The 14430-nt window shown below is 58.7% G+C and overlaps 2 protein-coding genes across 2 annotated transcripts; both read right to left on the reverse strand.

Annotated features, from left to right (window-relative positions):
- Positions 1 to 7896: 7896 nt before the first annotated feature.
- Positions 7897 to 10215, reverse strand: ENH_00061070 (RNA dependent RNA polymerase domain-containing protein, putative; the record flags this gene model as incomplete). The annotated part of the gene is given in 4 exon segments (XM_013577140.1): positions 7897 to 8112; positions 8116 to 8351; positions 8748 to 8975; positions 10002 to 10215. Coding segments are annotated over 4 exon segments (894 nt in total).
- Positions 10216 to 10339: 124 nt separating this feature from the next.
- On the reverse strand, positions 10340 to 13291 carry ENH_00061080 (hypothetical protein, conserved; the record flags this gene model as incomplete). The annotated part of the gene is made up of 1 exon (XM_013577141.1): positions 10340 to 13291. One exon carries the CDS (start codon positions 13289 to 13291, stop codon positions 10340 to 10342), a length of 2952 nt encoding a protein of 983 aa, XP_013432595.1.
- Positions 13292 to 14430: the final 1139 nt, after the last annotated feature.

The raw sequence follows: 14430 nt of genomic DNA on the forward strand, positions 1-14430 counted from the left end.
CCCCCCGCCGCTGCAGCAGGGGCCCCCAGAACAGACTGCGGCGCCGGTGCTGCGGGAGGCCAAACTTGCTGCAAAGCAAGGCAGCGGCAGGGCCCCCTGGTGCAGCTGCTGCAGCAGCTCGAGGAGGTCACTTTGGCTGTCAATTCCTCTCCGCCTCAAGTGCCATGCAGGAAGCTGCGAGAGGGGGAGAGTTGAGCTGCCTGCTGCTTCAGGCTTTTGCAAATCCCACAAAAGGTCTTCTTTTGCTGCTTTTCCTGTCTCGTTTGCTGCTTTTCTTGTCTCTTTTGCTTCGGCAGTGCCGCGCTTTTGAGTCCTTTTGCTTCCTGAGAAAACAGCAGAATTGAGGCAACACAGAGGCGGCGGCAATGGGGTCCCCGGGCTCTCTTGCTGTTTGCTGCTGTGGTGTTGCTTCTGCGGCCTTGTAGCTGCAAGGGAAGCTGCTATGCTGCAGCAGCAGCTAGTGCAGCAGCGCCGGTGGACACACCTCTCTCCAGCTGCTGCTGCAACTCCTTCGCTTGCTGCCGAACTGCCCAGTGGCAGGTGGGCCACAGGGGGCTCACTTTCAGCTCAAATGGCAGCGGCAGCCGCCTCAGCAGCAGCAAAGAGCCCCCTGGAGCCCCGTTTTGCTGCTGCTGTTGCTGCAGAAGGAATGAAGAAGCAGCAGCTGCGCTGCTGAACGCCAAAGTGGCCCGGCCTGAGCAGCAGCAGAACTTCGCAGTACTATCGAAACTGGCCGAACTAGCCTAGGTTTGCCAAACAGCAAAGCAGGTCCTGAGGGCCAATAGCTAAGTAAGAAGCAAGTGAGGCAGGCAGCTTTCTCGAGGCCTGAAGCGATAGGAACTTGGCTACACTGCTATCTTGCCAGATGCCTAGCTAGCTACTGGCCACAAGTAGCTAGCTAGCCGGATAGCCAGCTAGATCGCCAAGTAGATAACTAGTCAGACAGTTAGCTTACTGGATAGCTAAATAGCTAGCAAACTTGCTAGCTAAACAGCTAGCTGGCTAGCTAGATTGATAGCTGGCTGGAAAGCTGGCTGTCTGTTTGGCTGGCTGCACATGCAGCGCCCCCGCTAGCTAGCCATGCAGCAAGCAGCAACTGGTAGCAACTGCTGCCGTAGGAGTGCTCACGGAACTCTGGGAGGCTCTCTTGTTTGTGCGAAAGTCGTGAGACGGCTTTCAGCTTACTGAGTTTGCTGCTGCTGCTGCTGCTGCTGCAAATGATGTCTTTTGGCAGTGCTGCCTCTTTCTCTTGTGACGGAGCAATGGGGGCTGCTGCTTGCCGCACGATTTCCCATATGGCTGCCTGCGGGGCGACTTGCTGCTGCTGGGGCTGACGCTGCTGCTGCTGCAGCTGCTGCTGCAGCTTCTGGAGCTGCTGGTTGTTCAGCTGCAGCAGCAGGTGCCGTCTGTGCTTCCAGTGGTGCTGCAGCAGCAGCTTGACGCCGAGAGTGTCCATGGCGCCGTCAGCCAGACCTGGGGCCGAGTGCAAACACGATCCCAGGGGCCCTTGGTGTGGGGCGGAAAGGCCTAGCAGAGGCAAGTGCAGCTGCATCCCCAGGGCCCGCCACAGCTGCTGCACCCTCGCGCCCGAATTGCTGCCGGCCGGCAGTTTCGCCAGCAGCTGCAGCAGCAGCAGACGAAGACACAGCCCTGTCAGGGGGCGCTGAAGGACAGCAGCAGAAAAACAGACACAGAAAACGCAGCAAAAAGGTGACATCCAGCTAGCTGAAGCGAGCAGCAAGGCAGCAGCGCAGCGCTACACCCAGAAACATGTATACTCAGCTAGCCAGCGAGCTGCAGCAAGAGGAGCAGGCTGCTGCGCAGCAGCAGCGAGGCAGCCGCAGCAAAGGCTTTGCATGATAATGGTATTAAAAGGACAACGGAAGCAGCAAAGAAAGCATTGAAAAACCCCAAGTAGCAACAATCTGCTGCCTCACATCCAGCACGACGAAATGCCTAGGCCTCCTTTTCGAGGGTTTTTTAGCTGCATAAGCAGCAGCAACAAGAGGCCTGCAGCAGTTCAGGCGGGGCCTCAGCTGAGGGCGCAGCTGCAGCGCCTTTTCCTGCTGGCTCGCTACTGCTGCACTGGCCAGGCGAGTCAGTTGCTGCAGCAGCTCCTCCGCACTCCTCTCCCCACTTTTGCTGCTGCTGCTGCTGCTGCTGCTGCTGTTGCTGCTGCTGGAGGGGCCCTTGAGAGGGCTGAGTGAGAGACAGCGCAGCAGGAAATCCTCAGACTGCAGCTCCTGCAGCCAAGGGGCTTCTTGCCAGTCCTCCCAAACAGCTCCGTGGGGGGTGAGGGATAAGAGGGCCAGAGGCTCCTCGGTGGCAGCAGCAGAAGGGACACAGCAGCAGTCCGTGCCAATGCCTCTGTCAAACATTAGAGACAGCAGTTCATTTCTGCTGCTGCTGCTGCTGTTGGAGAGCGTCCCAATGTACACTGCGTGCTGCAGCTGGCTGCTACCCGGAAGCAGAGTCAGCTGCTGCAGCGGCAGAGAAGGGGGATGAGGCGACGGCAGCAGCAGCAGAAGTTGCTTGTTAAGAGCCTCAAGGAGTGCCTGTCAACAAGTACAAAGGAAGGCCTTCGTGTATAACTGTGAATGCTTGCAGCGGGAGCAATAGAAGCAGTCCTGCCAGCATCCCCCGCAGAAGAGGCACCAGCAGCAGCAGCAACAGTAGCAGCAGCAAAACTTCTACTTCTCGCCAAAGCAGCAACAGCACTAACGCCAGCCCCCGCTGCAGCAGCAGAATGAAACGAAGCAGCATGACCACCACTTACCACGGCAACAAGACTAATTTCACGGGCCTTGCCAAGACAAGCGTTCACACAGCAGCGGCAGCTGCAGCAGTTGCAGCAGCAACTAAAGCAGCAGGGGGGCACACGGCGGCAGCAGCAGCAGCAACGATTACTGCCTGTAGGTGCTGCCTACCTGGAGGTTCTCCGCAGGCCTTGGCAGGTGTACGTACACTGCAGAGCGTTCGGGACCCCACAGCTCAGGAGGAAGCAGCACTGTGGGGCGGCCGAAGACGGTTGGGCTGACTGCAGCCTCCCCAGTAGAAGCTAAAACGTACTCCAGAGCAACTGCAGCAAGAGTTGCAGCAGCAGCAGCAGATATGAACTGCATAGGGGCAGCGGGAGGCATGCCGGAGCCGCAACTCATCGCAAGCAAGACCACTGCAAAGAAGAGGAGAAGAAGTCCCAAGACTAAGCAGCAGCAGCAGCAGATAGTGGACCGCAAACGCACCAGCCTTATCATCAGAAAAATCAGCGTGAGGACAGACAGACGCAGCAGCTGCAAAAGCAAGGGCAGCAGCAGCGGCAGAAGCACCAGCAGCAGCAGCAGCAGCAGCAGAAGCAAAGCCTTGCCTCCTAGCTCCACCTCAGTACTTCCAGCCAGCGGATCCTTCAGGGCAAGCCCGAGTTCGCAACTAAGGGAACAGTAGAGGAGAGGATAGGGCAGCGAAGCAGAAGCCTCAGCAGCAGAGTGCAGCACAGCGTAGCAAGGCCGACAATGCTGCTGCGCGTTGGGGCTGCTGACGGGGATCCTCAGGCAGCTCCCAGCAGCAGCAGCAGCAGCAGCTGATGTTGCTGTTGCCGTTGCTCCTCCTCCTGCCGTTGGAAATGCTTCTGTCATCGATCTGCCTGCAAAGCCTCCGGTCTCGCTGCAGCTGCTGCTGCACTTGTTGCTGCGGGCGCTGCAGCTGCCGCTGCAGACAACACGAGCAACATTCACAAAAGCAACGCGGAAAAGTAAAGGGTTTAAGGAAGGCACGCGGCCTGCAGCAACACAAGGAGCCCTAGAGATGGACGACACTTACCTGCTGCTGCTGCTGCTGCTAGGGAGGGGGGAGGTCTGCGTGCGTATGCAGGCCCTGCAATTTTTCGCTGAGATATGCAAGGCAGTAAGGATGCCGCGGGGGATCCCGTCTTGGCTGCTGCCTGGCGGCGGGGGGCCCCCACCCACTAGTAGAGGGGGCAGGGCCACTTCCATATGCAAACAGTAAATTCGGCTGTCTCCCTTGTAGGGAAGAGAGGCCTCGGGCCTATACTCAAAGCCCACACAGACTGTTTTGACTCGCACAGGGGAGAACAGCCGCGGGTCCGGGCCGCCTACGGAGAGCCGCAGCAACAGCAGCAGCAGCAGCAGCAGCAGCAGCGACAGTGACAGCTTAGACAGACTCTCATGCACGGCTGCCACAACAGCAGCAGCAGAAGCAGTGAGAGATGAATCTGAGGCCCTGTAGAACGCCGCTGCAGCAGCAGCGACCTAGAGTAGCAGCAGCGGAAGAGCCAGGCAGAAGGCAAAGAGAGCCGCACTGACAGACAGAAGCAGCAAACATGCAGAAGGTCCACTGGTCACCTTGGGGCGGGCGGGGGACCACTGCCGCCGGGGAGGGTCGCTGCAGGGGTAAGATGAGGGCAAGTCTGTCGTAGAGGCGGCCCAAAATGCTGCAGGAGACGAAGCTTTTAGTTCTGCTGCGGAGATTGATTGCAGCAAACTCTGCCTGTCTGCGGTCTGGGCTGGCCAGGAAGTGGGGCTCGAGGAAGCAGCGCAAGCTGCTGCGCAGCAGCACCTGCTTCCCCGTCTTTGGGGCGTCCACTGCAGCAGCAGCAAGGTCTGCCAGGGCCAAAGCCCCTTCGCTGCTCGCCTTGCCCCTTTTCCAGTCCTCTGTGTAGTAACAAACTGGCAAGTGGCAGAAGCGCAAGTGGCTCTTCGCTATGATGCCTAACTGACACTGCCTCTGCACCTTCAGCAGGTACCGGGCCAGAGCCTGCGTCTCTGCCCCTCCTGCTGCTGCTGCTGCTGTTGTTGCTGCTGCAGTGGGGCTGTGCGGCCTTGCGTGTTTTATTCTTTTAAGCGCCAAGGCCTGCTCTTGCTTCCTTGGAGGCTGCAGGGAGCCGGGCGTCGAATCTCCTCCAAGGCTTAGTTCCTGCTGCTCGCCATTTGCTGCTTCAACTTCTTTTTGTGCTTCTGCTTCTTGTGCTTCTGCTTTTGCGTCTGCTGCTGCTACTGCTACTGCTTCTGCTGGTTCAGTCTTTGCTGCTGCATCTGTTCCCGTCTGGAATACTTCAAGTTGAAGCCCATCCTCAGCTCCTCTTGGCCTTTGGTCTGCTGCCGCGCGCATTGCAGCTGTGTGCTTCTCTCCCTGGCGCTCATCAGTCTCAATCGTATAGGGCGTCTGTGGATCCATTGTTGTTGTTGATGTTGCTGCTGCAGTTGGTGTTGCTGCTGGTGATGCTGTTGTTGCTCTTGCTGCTGCTGCTGCGGTCGAATCAGTTTCGTCCCTCTCGTCTATCTCCCCCTTTTTTTCTGCTGCTGTTGAAGAGTCTGCTGGCCATGGCTCGTCCTCACTGTCGTCTTCTGCTTCACTGCCACTGCAGGAGCTGCTGCTGCTCCTGTCGGTGCTGCTGCTGCTGCTGCAGCTGAGGGCCTCTTTACTAACAGGTTCTGGGGCTGGCTCATGCACAGCTGCAGGGGCCGGAGCTGCACCCTTAATCCAATTTTCCAAAAGCGGCTGCACTAACAAGGGCTCCCATATCACCCAATATTTGTCGCCGTCTAGGTCTCCCCCTGACAGCATGTTGGGCAGGTCGCGGTAGCTGTAGTGGCAGCCTGGTCCACCTCCCCTGCAGCAGCCGCAGCGGCAGCAACAGCAACAGCCACAGCAGCTGCCATCCCAACCCCATCAGTGCGACGCAGTGCATTCCAATGCAGAGCAGAACAAACGAAGATTGAGGCGGGCGCCCCCCAGAAAGAGCAGCAGCAGCTGCCGGTGCAGCAGCAGCAACCGGCGCAAGGACAGCTGCAGCAGCACCTGCTAGTGCCGCAGCAGCAACATGCAGCAGCAGCGCAGGCGCAGCTTGCCCGCGCCGGTGCATGCAGCTCACCGCTTAACCGCGGGGTGCCGCGTATTGAGGGGAGGCCAAACCCCATCAGCAGCAGCCAAGTTGGGACCCAGAGGGGGGCAGGGAAAGACAACAAGGTCCCGCAGGGCCAGCGCGCTGGGATCGGGATCGTCTGGCGTCGGCTCCCGTTCCAAAGGGGCCCTCAGCGGCGAGTCCGCAGGCAGCTCCTCGGGGCCCACCTGAACACACCGCGGACGGCCTCACAGACGCATGCAAACGCATGCAAATGCATGCACACGCACGCGAACGCGTGCAGATGGATGCGAACGCATGCAAAGCAGGTAAGCAAAAGCGTGTGCATGCAAGAAAACGCATGCAGCTAAACGCTATTGGAGTTCCCAACCTGTCCACGAGGGCCTTAAGTACAAGAAGCAAGGCTTATGAAGCAAGCTTATGCATGCACGGAGGGTGTCCTACTGCAGCACAAGCGCTGAACACCAGCTTTGGAGGCTAGTGATTAGGGTTTGTAATGCAGGGCTTGGGGTTTAGGGTTTGCGTTACAGCGTAGCAAAGCTGAATGTCTCCCGGATGCATGCAAGGGGACTTAACAATGGCGACGACCCCTGAGAGCACTTCCGATTTGGGGCTTTGGTAAGGCGCTGCAGCACCGCAGGGCACTGGCAGGGCCACCCTGTGCGTGCGGGGGTGTTGGGTTGAGCCGCTGCTGCAGCAGTGGTCGCTGTTGCAGCAGGGTGTGCCGCTGCAGGCATCGCTGCTGCAGCACGCGCTGCTGCAGCAGTGCTCAGGCCCCTCTGAGGTGGCCCCGCAAAGCTCCCAAGGAGCCTGGTTTGGCCTCGTGAGGTGTACGTACACCTCAGGCAACCCTGCGCAGCAGCGGCGCGCACTTGACCCCCATCGCCAGCCATGATCATAGAGAAGTGTTTGGGTTGGGTCGGCTACGCCGAAGAGGTAGGCTCCTTTCTGCGTCACCAGCAGCAGCAGACGGCAACAGCAAGCAGCAGCAGACTGGCAGCGCAACATCAGCAGACGCTGAAGTGCGGGGTAGCGACCCAGTAGTCAGTGCAGCAGCGGCTGCGGCGGGGCTGCAGGTCTTGGGAGGCAGCATGCAGGCGGTGCTGGCGCTAGTATTGCTGCTGCTGCTGCTGCTGCGGCTGCTGCTGTTGCTCTTGTTGCTGTGCTCTGGTCACCTCGACAAGTATGCGGGCTTTCTGCTGCATTAGAGAAAGGCAATGGGTCTCTGCTGCTTGCAAGACACTCCTAAGAAAAGGCTCCCGCAGGGTGAAGCCGCAGCTCTGCAGCAGCTTCAGAACCACGCGAACGGCGGGGCCTTTGATGTCTTGGTCGGTTTCAGCGCACTGCAGCAAAGCCAGCGCCGACGTCCCTGATAGCAGCAGCAGCGGCAGCACGGGCGGCAACGGCAGCAGCGGCAGCCAATCAGAGAATGGTGCCATAAATATTACAGAGACAAGCAAAATGCGATCAGACAGACGGCTGCAGGAAGCCTACAGGAGGCCGCGCAGCCCATGCAATGCTGCACCAGCACGTCTGCTGCTGCTGCTGCAAAGAGGCGCGAGTTTGTTGCTCTCACGTTGTCTCTCCGAGGCCCTCAAGAGGTCCAGCGCGCGCTGCTGCAGCGCCGCAAAGGCGCTGTATGGAACCCCGCGAGAGTCGAGCAGCAAAATGACCTGAGAGTAAAGGAAGCAGAAAAAGGCGAAGGGCGTGAGTAGCAGCAGCAGCGCAGGACAGCAGCAGAAGCAGCAGGACGAAAATAGCAGTCAGCACGAAGCAAGAAAAATAAGAATCTTAAAAGCAGATAAAGACGAAGTACATGTACACAAACACTCACAAAGGCATATTTGCATGCATGCGCGCACACCGTTGTATTTGCAAGTCTGCGGCCATGTATTAAGAAGCAGCCTCAAATCTCCAAGGAAGCTGCTGGCACACAAGGCGCTCAGAGTGGGGAAGGGAAGCAGCACAAGAGGCACCCTTAGCGCTTCCCTGCAAAGGGCTGGGGTGTACGAACACCTCTATTTACCTGGTGGTTCAGAAAAGCCGCCAGTCGCCTTGAGTGGTCGTTTACCTCCAAATCCTGAAGGACGCATGCAAGTTTGCATGCATTTTAAAAACCCGATATGAGTACAAAGCGTTACGGTGGCTCTGCATGCGGCTGTTTTTGCCTGCGGGTGCAGCAGCAGCAGCGCGGGGCGCATGCTTGCTACTGCTGCTGCTGCTGCTGTTGCAGACTAGCAGCGCGGGGGCCTGTGGCGGACCTGCAAATGCGCGTCCGCAGCAAACTTGGCCATGGACGCGTGGGCCATTATGTCTTGGCCCCGCTCCAGCAGCCCAGGGGGAAAGGCCGGGTGCAGCACCAGCATCCCCTTGAGGCCTCCCAGGCGCATTTGCACGGCGCTGCACCGCCTCAGCTGGGGGAAGGCGTCGCCCAGGCGCCTCCATAGCCGCGCAGACATGTAGCCGCAGCCCTCTGCAGCAGCAGCAGCAGCAGCAGCAGCAGGGGAAGCAGCCGTTTGGGGAGAGCTGCAGCAGAGTTGCTAGCAAAGATCCAACTGAGGTGAAAGCCTAGGTTGGAAAAAGGGAAATGCAGAACCTATCAAGGAGTCTCAAGGAGCACCAAGAACAAAAGCACGGCAGCAAAGTGTCACTGTAAGCAGCCGGCTAGAAGCAGCAACTGGGGGCCCTGAGGTCCCCCAGTTGCTGCTGCCCCCGGGGCCCTGGGGGCCCTGGGGGCACCCCTGCCAAGCCGAAGCAGGGGATGGAGACCACTGAGCCGAATGCAACTGGAACAGCAGGTTAGCCCCTGAGTTGCTGCAGCACCCCGGAGCTGCTGGCAGGCGCCGTAGCTGCTGCTGCCGTGTCTGACCTGTGAAGCAAAAAATCTGGCCTCTCTTGGGTTTGAACTGCTGGGGCTGACTTCTTTGGAGCACAGAGTTGGAGGTGATGTCTGGGCCAAGGTGTATAGACAGCGTAGGTATGCGCAAAGTCGGTGTGGTGCTGCTGACACAAATGCCGAACTGGCGGCTAAAGAGTCCCGGGGGAGAAGCAGAGGCAAGCCCCAGCTGCTGCAGCACCTGCTGACGGCTTACGGGCCCTGCATGCGCGAGACGTCGCCCTAAACCCTAATCCTAAACCCTAAACCCTAGCCCGATGCTCCAAACCCGAAAAGCCAGGCCCTGCACCCTTAAACTAACAGCTCCAAAGATGTTTTCTCATGTGCCGCAGCAGCAGCACATGGCCCGGCAGTAGCGTAGCCACCAGCGCGCTAAAGCTTGGCACGTGCGACTGGTACTCCAGAGTGTTTGGCCTAGGGTTTAGAGTTTAGGGTTTAGGGTTTAGGGTTTAGGGTTTAGGATTTGGGGCGACCTTGGGTGTTGACTGCCCAGTAGCTGCCTTTGCGGAGCTGATTCATAGAAAAGCCCAGAACAGCAAATTGCAAATGACCGGCGCTGAGGCCTGCAGAAATTCGGGCAGTGAGGGACTTGGCGAGAAAGCGGTCTGAGACCCCGGGGTGTTTCTGGAGAAAAGAAGAGAAACAAAAACGAAAAGAGGCCTGATAAAGGCCAAATAAAGAGAAATAAAAAGACATTAAAAGGACCTTCAATAAGAACCATAAAGGTGCAGAAGAGGCACAGGAAATGCCCCGTATATGCAGCACGAAAGCCCAGATTTGAAAATTTGCCCAAGATAGCTGAAGACGGCCAGGAGGGGCAGCAGAAATAGCGAGAGTAGCAGCAAATGCAAGCAAGAGAAAGCAGCAGGAGAGCCAAAAGAAGAGCATTTATCATCAAATATAACTAATTTTAGTGTCATTATTCTGTTTAGGCTGTCCAGAAACTGCACCAGACACCTCGATCTTATAAATATTCAACTTTTGCACATATTAAAAGGAAAAGTAGACAAACTCAAGTGGACACATTGAAAGACTAAGCACGCCAAAGAAAGAAGGATAAACACAGAGTTGAAGCCAGCAGCAGCTGCAGCGCGAAGCGCATAAAAAGAAGCAAAGGCAATTACGGGGAAGCATGAAAGAGCAGCAAAGAGGAAAGAAAAAGACATTTTGAAGGTCTTATATGAGGGCAGCAGGAGTTGCGGCAGCTGCAGCACGCAGCCAGGCCGCTCGCCTTGTCTTGCAGGTAAAGCCGCGCTCCAGTCTCCTCAGCCAAAGAGACTCTGGCGAAGGCAGCAGCAGCAGCAGCAGCAGCAAAGCGGCGGGTGAGCCTGCTTGTCTTTTCAGTGAATACGCCCAGGCAAACCACTCGCAAAGGCGTCAGCTGCAGATGCAGGATCTCTATAGTCTCGCTGCTGCAGCCAGCACAAGGCGGCAGCAGCATTTGCCTGCATGCAGCACAGGCGACACTCACAAGCAGCACTGGATACAGCTGCTGTTGCTGCTGCTGCTGCTGCAGCTGTGCCTGCTTCCCTGCGCCCCAGGCCAACCCGGCCTCCGAGCCCTACTTACTGTTCATTCCGCAAGAATTCGCAGAGCCGTTCAGCTGGAGATACACCCCAAATAGGAGAATACCCCACAGCTGCTTCCACAGCCAAAGCCCTCAGCCCTTCGCGGAGCTTCTGGGCATCTTCTGCAGGATCAGCCAAAACCACACAAAGTGGCCGGGGGGCCCCCAAATGGGGCCCCCGAGTCACAGGCACTGCCAGGGGGGCCTCCGGGGGTCCCCTGAAGCGGCTGCAGCACGAACCCAGCAGCCCGGAAGAGTGTCCTTGAGGATTCCAACCCGGAGAGTAGCCGCAAGGGCCCTCTTCGGGCCTTTGGGGCCCCCAAGGCACACTAGGGGGCCCACAAGGTGCAGCTTCAAATAGGCAGGGGGCTGGCAAGATACCCTTGGAGAGGAGCTGCTGCAGCTCTGCCCACAAAAGCCAACCAGCAGAGCTCACAGAGGCGGCTGGGCCATTTCCTAGCTGCTGCTGCTCCTGCAGTGGGGCTGCAGAGGGGCCTGTTGATGGCTCTTTGCCGCTCCGTGGCAGAGCCTCTGGCGGTGTTGCTGCTGCTGCTGCTGATGCTGCTGCTGCTGCATATGCTGCACGAGGCGCAGGAGGGGCTCCTGTCCCCGCGGCGGCGGGTTCCGGTTGCCCAATCCAGCTCGATCTTCCAGATTCCACTGCTGCAGCAGCAGCTGCTACTGCTGCTGCACGTGCTGCAGCAGCAGCAGCAGCAGGACACTGGGCGCAGAGCGGGTTTCTTTCACCGACAGGCTGAGCAAACCAATGCTTGCTGGCCTGCTGCACTAGAGGAAGGCTCTGCAGCAAAAAATGATTCCTCTGCAGCACTGCTTTGGAAATGAGTCTTAGCTGTTCTGCGCTGCCTGGAGGCTCTGCGGTCACAAAAACCCTGGGGGCCCCCTTTTGGTGGTTTCCTGGGGTCCCCTGGAGGGGCCCTTGAGGCACTGTTGTGGCCAGGAGGCCCTGTCTTCGAAGCTCTTCCAGCCAGCCTCCTGCTGCTTGGCAGTTTGCTGCTGCGCTGCACTGGCCAGTAGGGTATCCAACAGAAGCAGCAGCAGCAGCAGCAGCGGGGAGCTGCAGCAGCAAGTCGGGACAGTCCGTCAGCCGCTGCAGCAGCGGACAGCAGACCACCAGGCTGCCGCGGGGCCCCGGAGCTCCTGCGCCGAACCGAAAGCAGCGGAATGGCGGCAGCAATTCCTCGTCTCCAGCCAGCAATAAGGCTGCTGCACCTTCTGCTGCTGCTGCTGCTGCTGCTGCAGTTGAAGCTTCTGCTGCCGCCGGAGCTGCTTCTTCCTTTCCTTGTTTATCTAAATGGGAACCAGAGGATGTCTTTGCGTTTTGTGGGTTCTCAGAGGGGTTCCAAATGGGGATTTGAGAATGGTCCTCAGGGGGCCCCCCAGAAGGGTCCCAAGGGGGGCCCCCAGAGGGGCCCCCGCAAGGATTTTCGCCTTGGCTAGCTGCTTGCAGCTCCATAAGGGTGACGCGGGGTGGGTGCTGCGGGCAAAGCAGCAAGAAGTAGCCTTGCTCGTTGCTGCTGCTGCTGTTGTCTCTGCTGCTGCTGCTGCTGTTGCTGCTGCTGCTGCTGCTGCTGTGGGGGCCGTCCGTCTCCTGCGTCTCAGCGGCACTAGCAGCAGCAGCGGCAGGTACAGCAGCAGCAGCAGCAACAAGAAGATGCACTCTGCCTACTAGAGCCCTGAAGGGAAACTCCAGCATCACAGCGAAGTGCTTTGCTGCCCATGCAATGCGCAGCTGCTGTTCTTCTCCCAGCCGCCACTCAAGCAAAGCATGTGCTGCGCTCGCTCCAGTCGCTGCTGCTGCTGCTGCTGTTGTTGCTGTTGCTGCTGTTGTTGCTGTTGCTGCTGTTGCTGCTTCTGCTGCTGTCGCTGCTTCTGCTGCAGCAGCTGCTGCCTCGAAAGCCACTGACCCGCAGCTGCTGCAGCGCCTCCAGGCATATCCTGCAGTGAGGGGGCCCCCCTCCATCAGCAGCAGGGGCCCCCTCCTAAGAAAGGCGCTGGCTGTCTGCACAGTGCAGGGGAGGCCCCCAAACACGGGGGGCCCCCCCCCAAGTGCTGCTTGAGTTGATTTTATGTCTTTATACCATACAATGCCACTACCACTGTGGAGCTGTGAGCAAGCCTTTATGCCCTTGAGGGGGCCCCCTAAGGGGCCCCCCAAAGAGGTTCCCAAGGGGCCCCCCAATGCACCCTTCACAGGGGCCTCCAAGCGGGCCTTCAAGGGGGCCCCCAAGGGAGCCCCCGAGGCTCCCCCCAAGGAGGCCCCCAAGGCAGCTTTCAAGGGGGCCTCCACGGGGGCCCCCAAGGGAGGCTTCAAGGGGGCCCCCAAGGGAACCCCCGAAGGGGCCCCAGCAAGCCCCTCTGGCAGCAGCCCCGGGGGGGCCCCCGCCAAATGGGGCCGGCGGGGTGACCCCGAGTTAAGCCATAAAGTGCGTATGGGGCCAAAGCGGGAGAAGAAGGCCCTGAGCTCTGCAGCGGCTGCTGCAGTGTGCAGGCAGCTTACCAGTAGTGGGGGGGGCAAGTAGCAGCAGCAGCACCTGCTGCTGCTGCTGCTGATGCTGCTGCACCTTCTGCTGCTGCCGAAGCAGCAAGTCGAGGCCCCCAGACACCCCGATGACGCCCCCTCTTCATTTTTCCACAGCGCAGGCAAGGGAGGGGTTGAAGCAGGGGGAGAGAGGAAGTCCACTGCTGCTGCTGCTGCTGCTGCTGCTGTTGCGGCAGTTGATTCAACTGCTTCGAAAGCTGATACGGCTGCTGTTGTTGCTGCTGCTGCTGCTGCAGTTGTGCTTGCTGTATACGTCTTCGTACCCGCTGCTGCTGCAGCTGAATTTGTCGTTACTCTAGTTGTCTCTATCTCGACATCTGCAGCAGCAGCAGCAGCAACAGCTGCTGCAGCTGAGTCACTACTAATGAAGGGGACTCCTCCGTCTTCCATTTTGGGTGAATTTATCAGGGCAGGGTCTGTTCCATGATGCAGAGCGTCTACCTGCTGCTGCTGCTGCTGCTGCTGCTGCTGCTGCTGCTGCTGCTGCTCTTCATTTTCTTGTCGCTGATCCTCCCGCTCCTGTTCTTTCTGTTCTTGCTGCTGCATCTCTCTGGTTTGCTGCTCCCGCTGCAGCTGCTCTCGTAGCTGTTGCAGTTGTTGCTGTTGCAGCTGTGGCCGTTGCGGCTGCAGCCGTTGCGACTGTCGCCTTCCCCGCTGCAGCAGCAGCAGCTGCTGCTGCTGCTCCCGCTCGGCAATTTGGGATGAGCTGCTGCAGCTGCTGCAGCACTGTGCAAGAAGCAGCAGCGGGGGGCCCTCCTGGACAGAGGCCCCTGGGGGCCCCACAGCAGCGACGGGGGGCCCCTTGGCTCCCTGCAGCCCTGGCTGCTGCAAGGGGGCCCCCCTGGGCAAGAGCCCTGGGGCTGCAGCAGCAGAAGAAGAGCTGTAAGGCGATCTGGGGGCCCCCAGAGAAGCCCAGAGCAGCAGGGGGCCCCCTGATTGGAAAGGCAGCAGCTTAGGGGGCCTCTAGAGGCTCAAATGGCACTTTTTGTCTCGGGGTAATCCCAGAAATAAACTCATTTCAAGGAGAAGGTCCACTGCCGACGCGCGCCTCGGGGGGCGAGTCAAATTGGGAGACGGCCCACGAACTTTGTTTATTTATTTTCTTTTTTACTTCTTATTTTCTTTTTTTCTTTTATTAATTTGAATTATTTCAATCAAAACGGGACCCCAAACTAACAGCCACACCCCGAGACGCTCAGCGACCGCCGCAGCAGCAAGAGCGAAGACACGCTGGACCCAGGGGGCCCCTGGGGGCCCCGGGGCCCCCAGGGGCCCCCAAGGGGCCCCTGAGGGGCCCCTAGAGGCCCTCTGGGGCCCGTCTTTGCTGCTCTTCAGAGGCTCTTTAGGGCCCCAAATTGATTTTACTGCGACTTGATAGTGAGTTATATTGTTTAGCGTTTGTTTGGGCATTTTTGTTTGGCTTTTGTTTGCCTAAAGGAGAGTGCGAATAAGGAGTGATTACTGTGGCTCGTGTATCCCATTGAGATCTACACTCGGGGTAATTGAAATATTTCGCGTTTTTAATTTAA

This window comes from Eimeria necatrix, genomic scaffold (assembly GCF_000499385.1).
Source record: "Eimeria necatrix Houghton genomic scaffold, Enh_scaff52, whole genome shotgun sequence".
Classification (NCBI taxonomy): domain Eukaryota; phylum Apicomplexa; class Conoidasida; order Eucoccidiorida; family Eimeriidae; genus Eimeria; species Eimeria necatrix.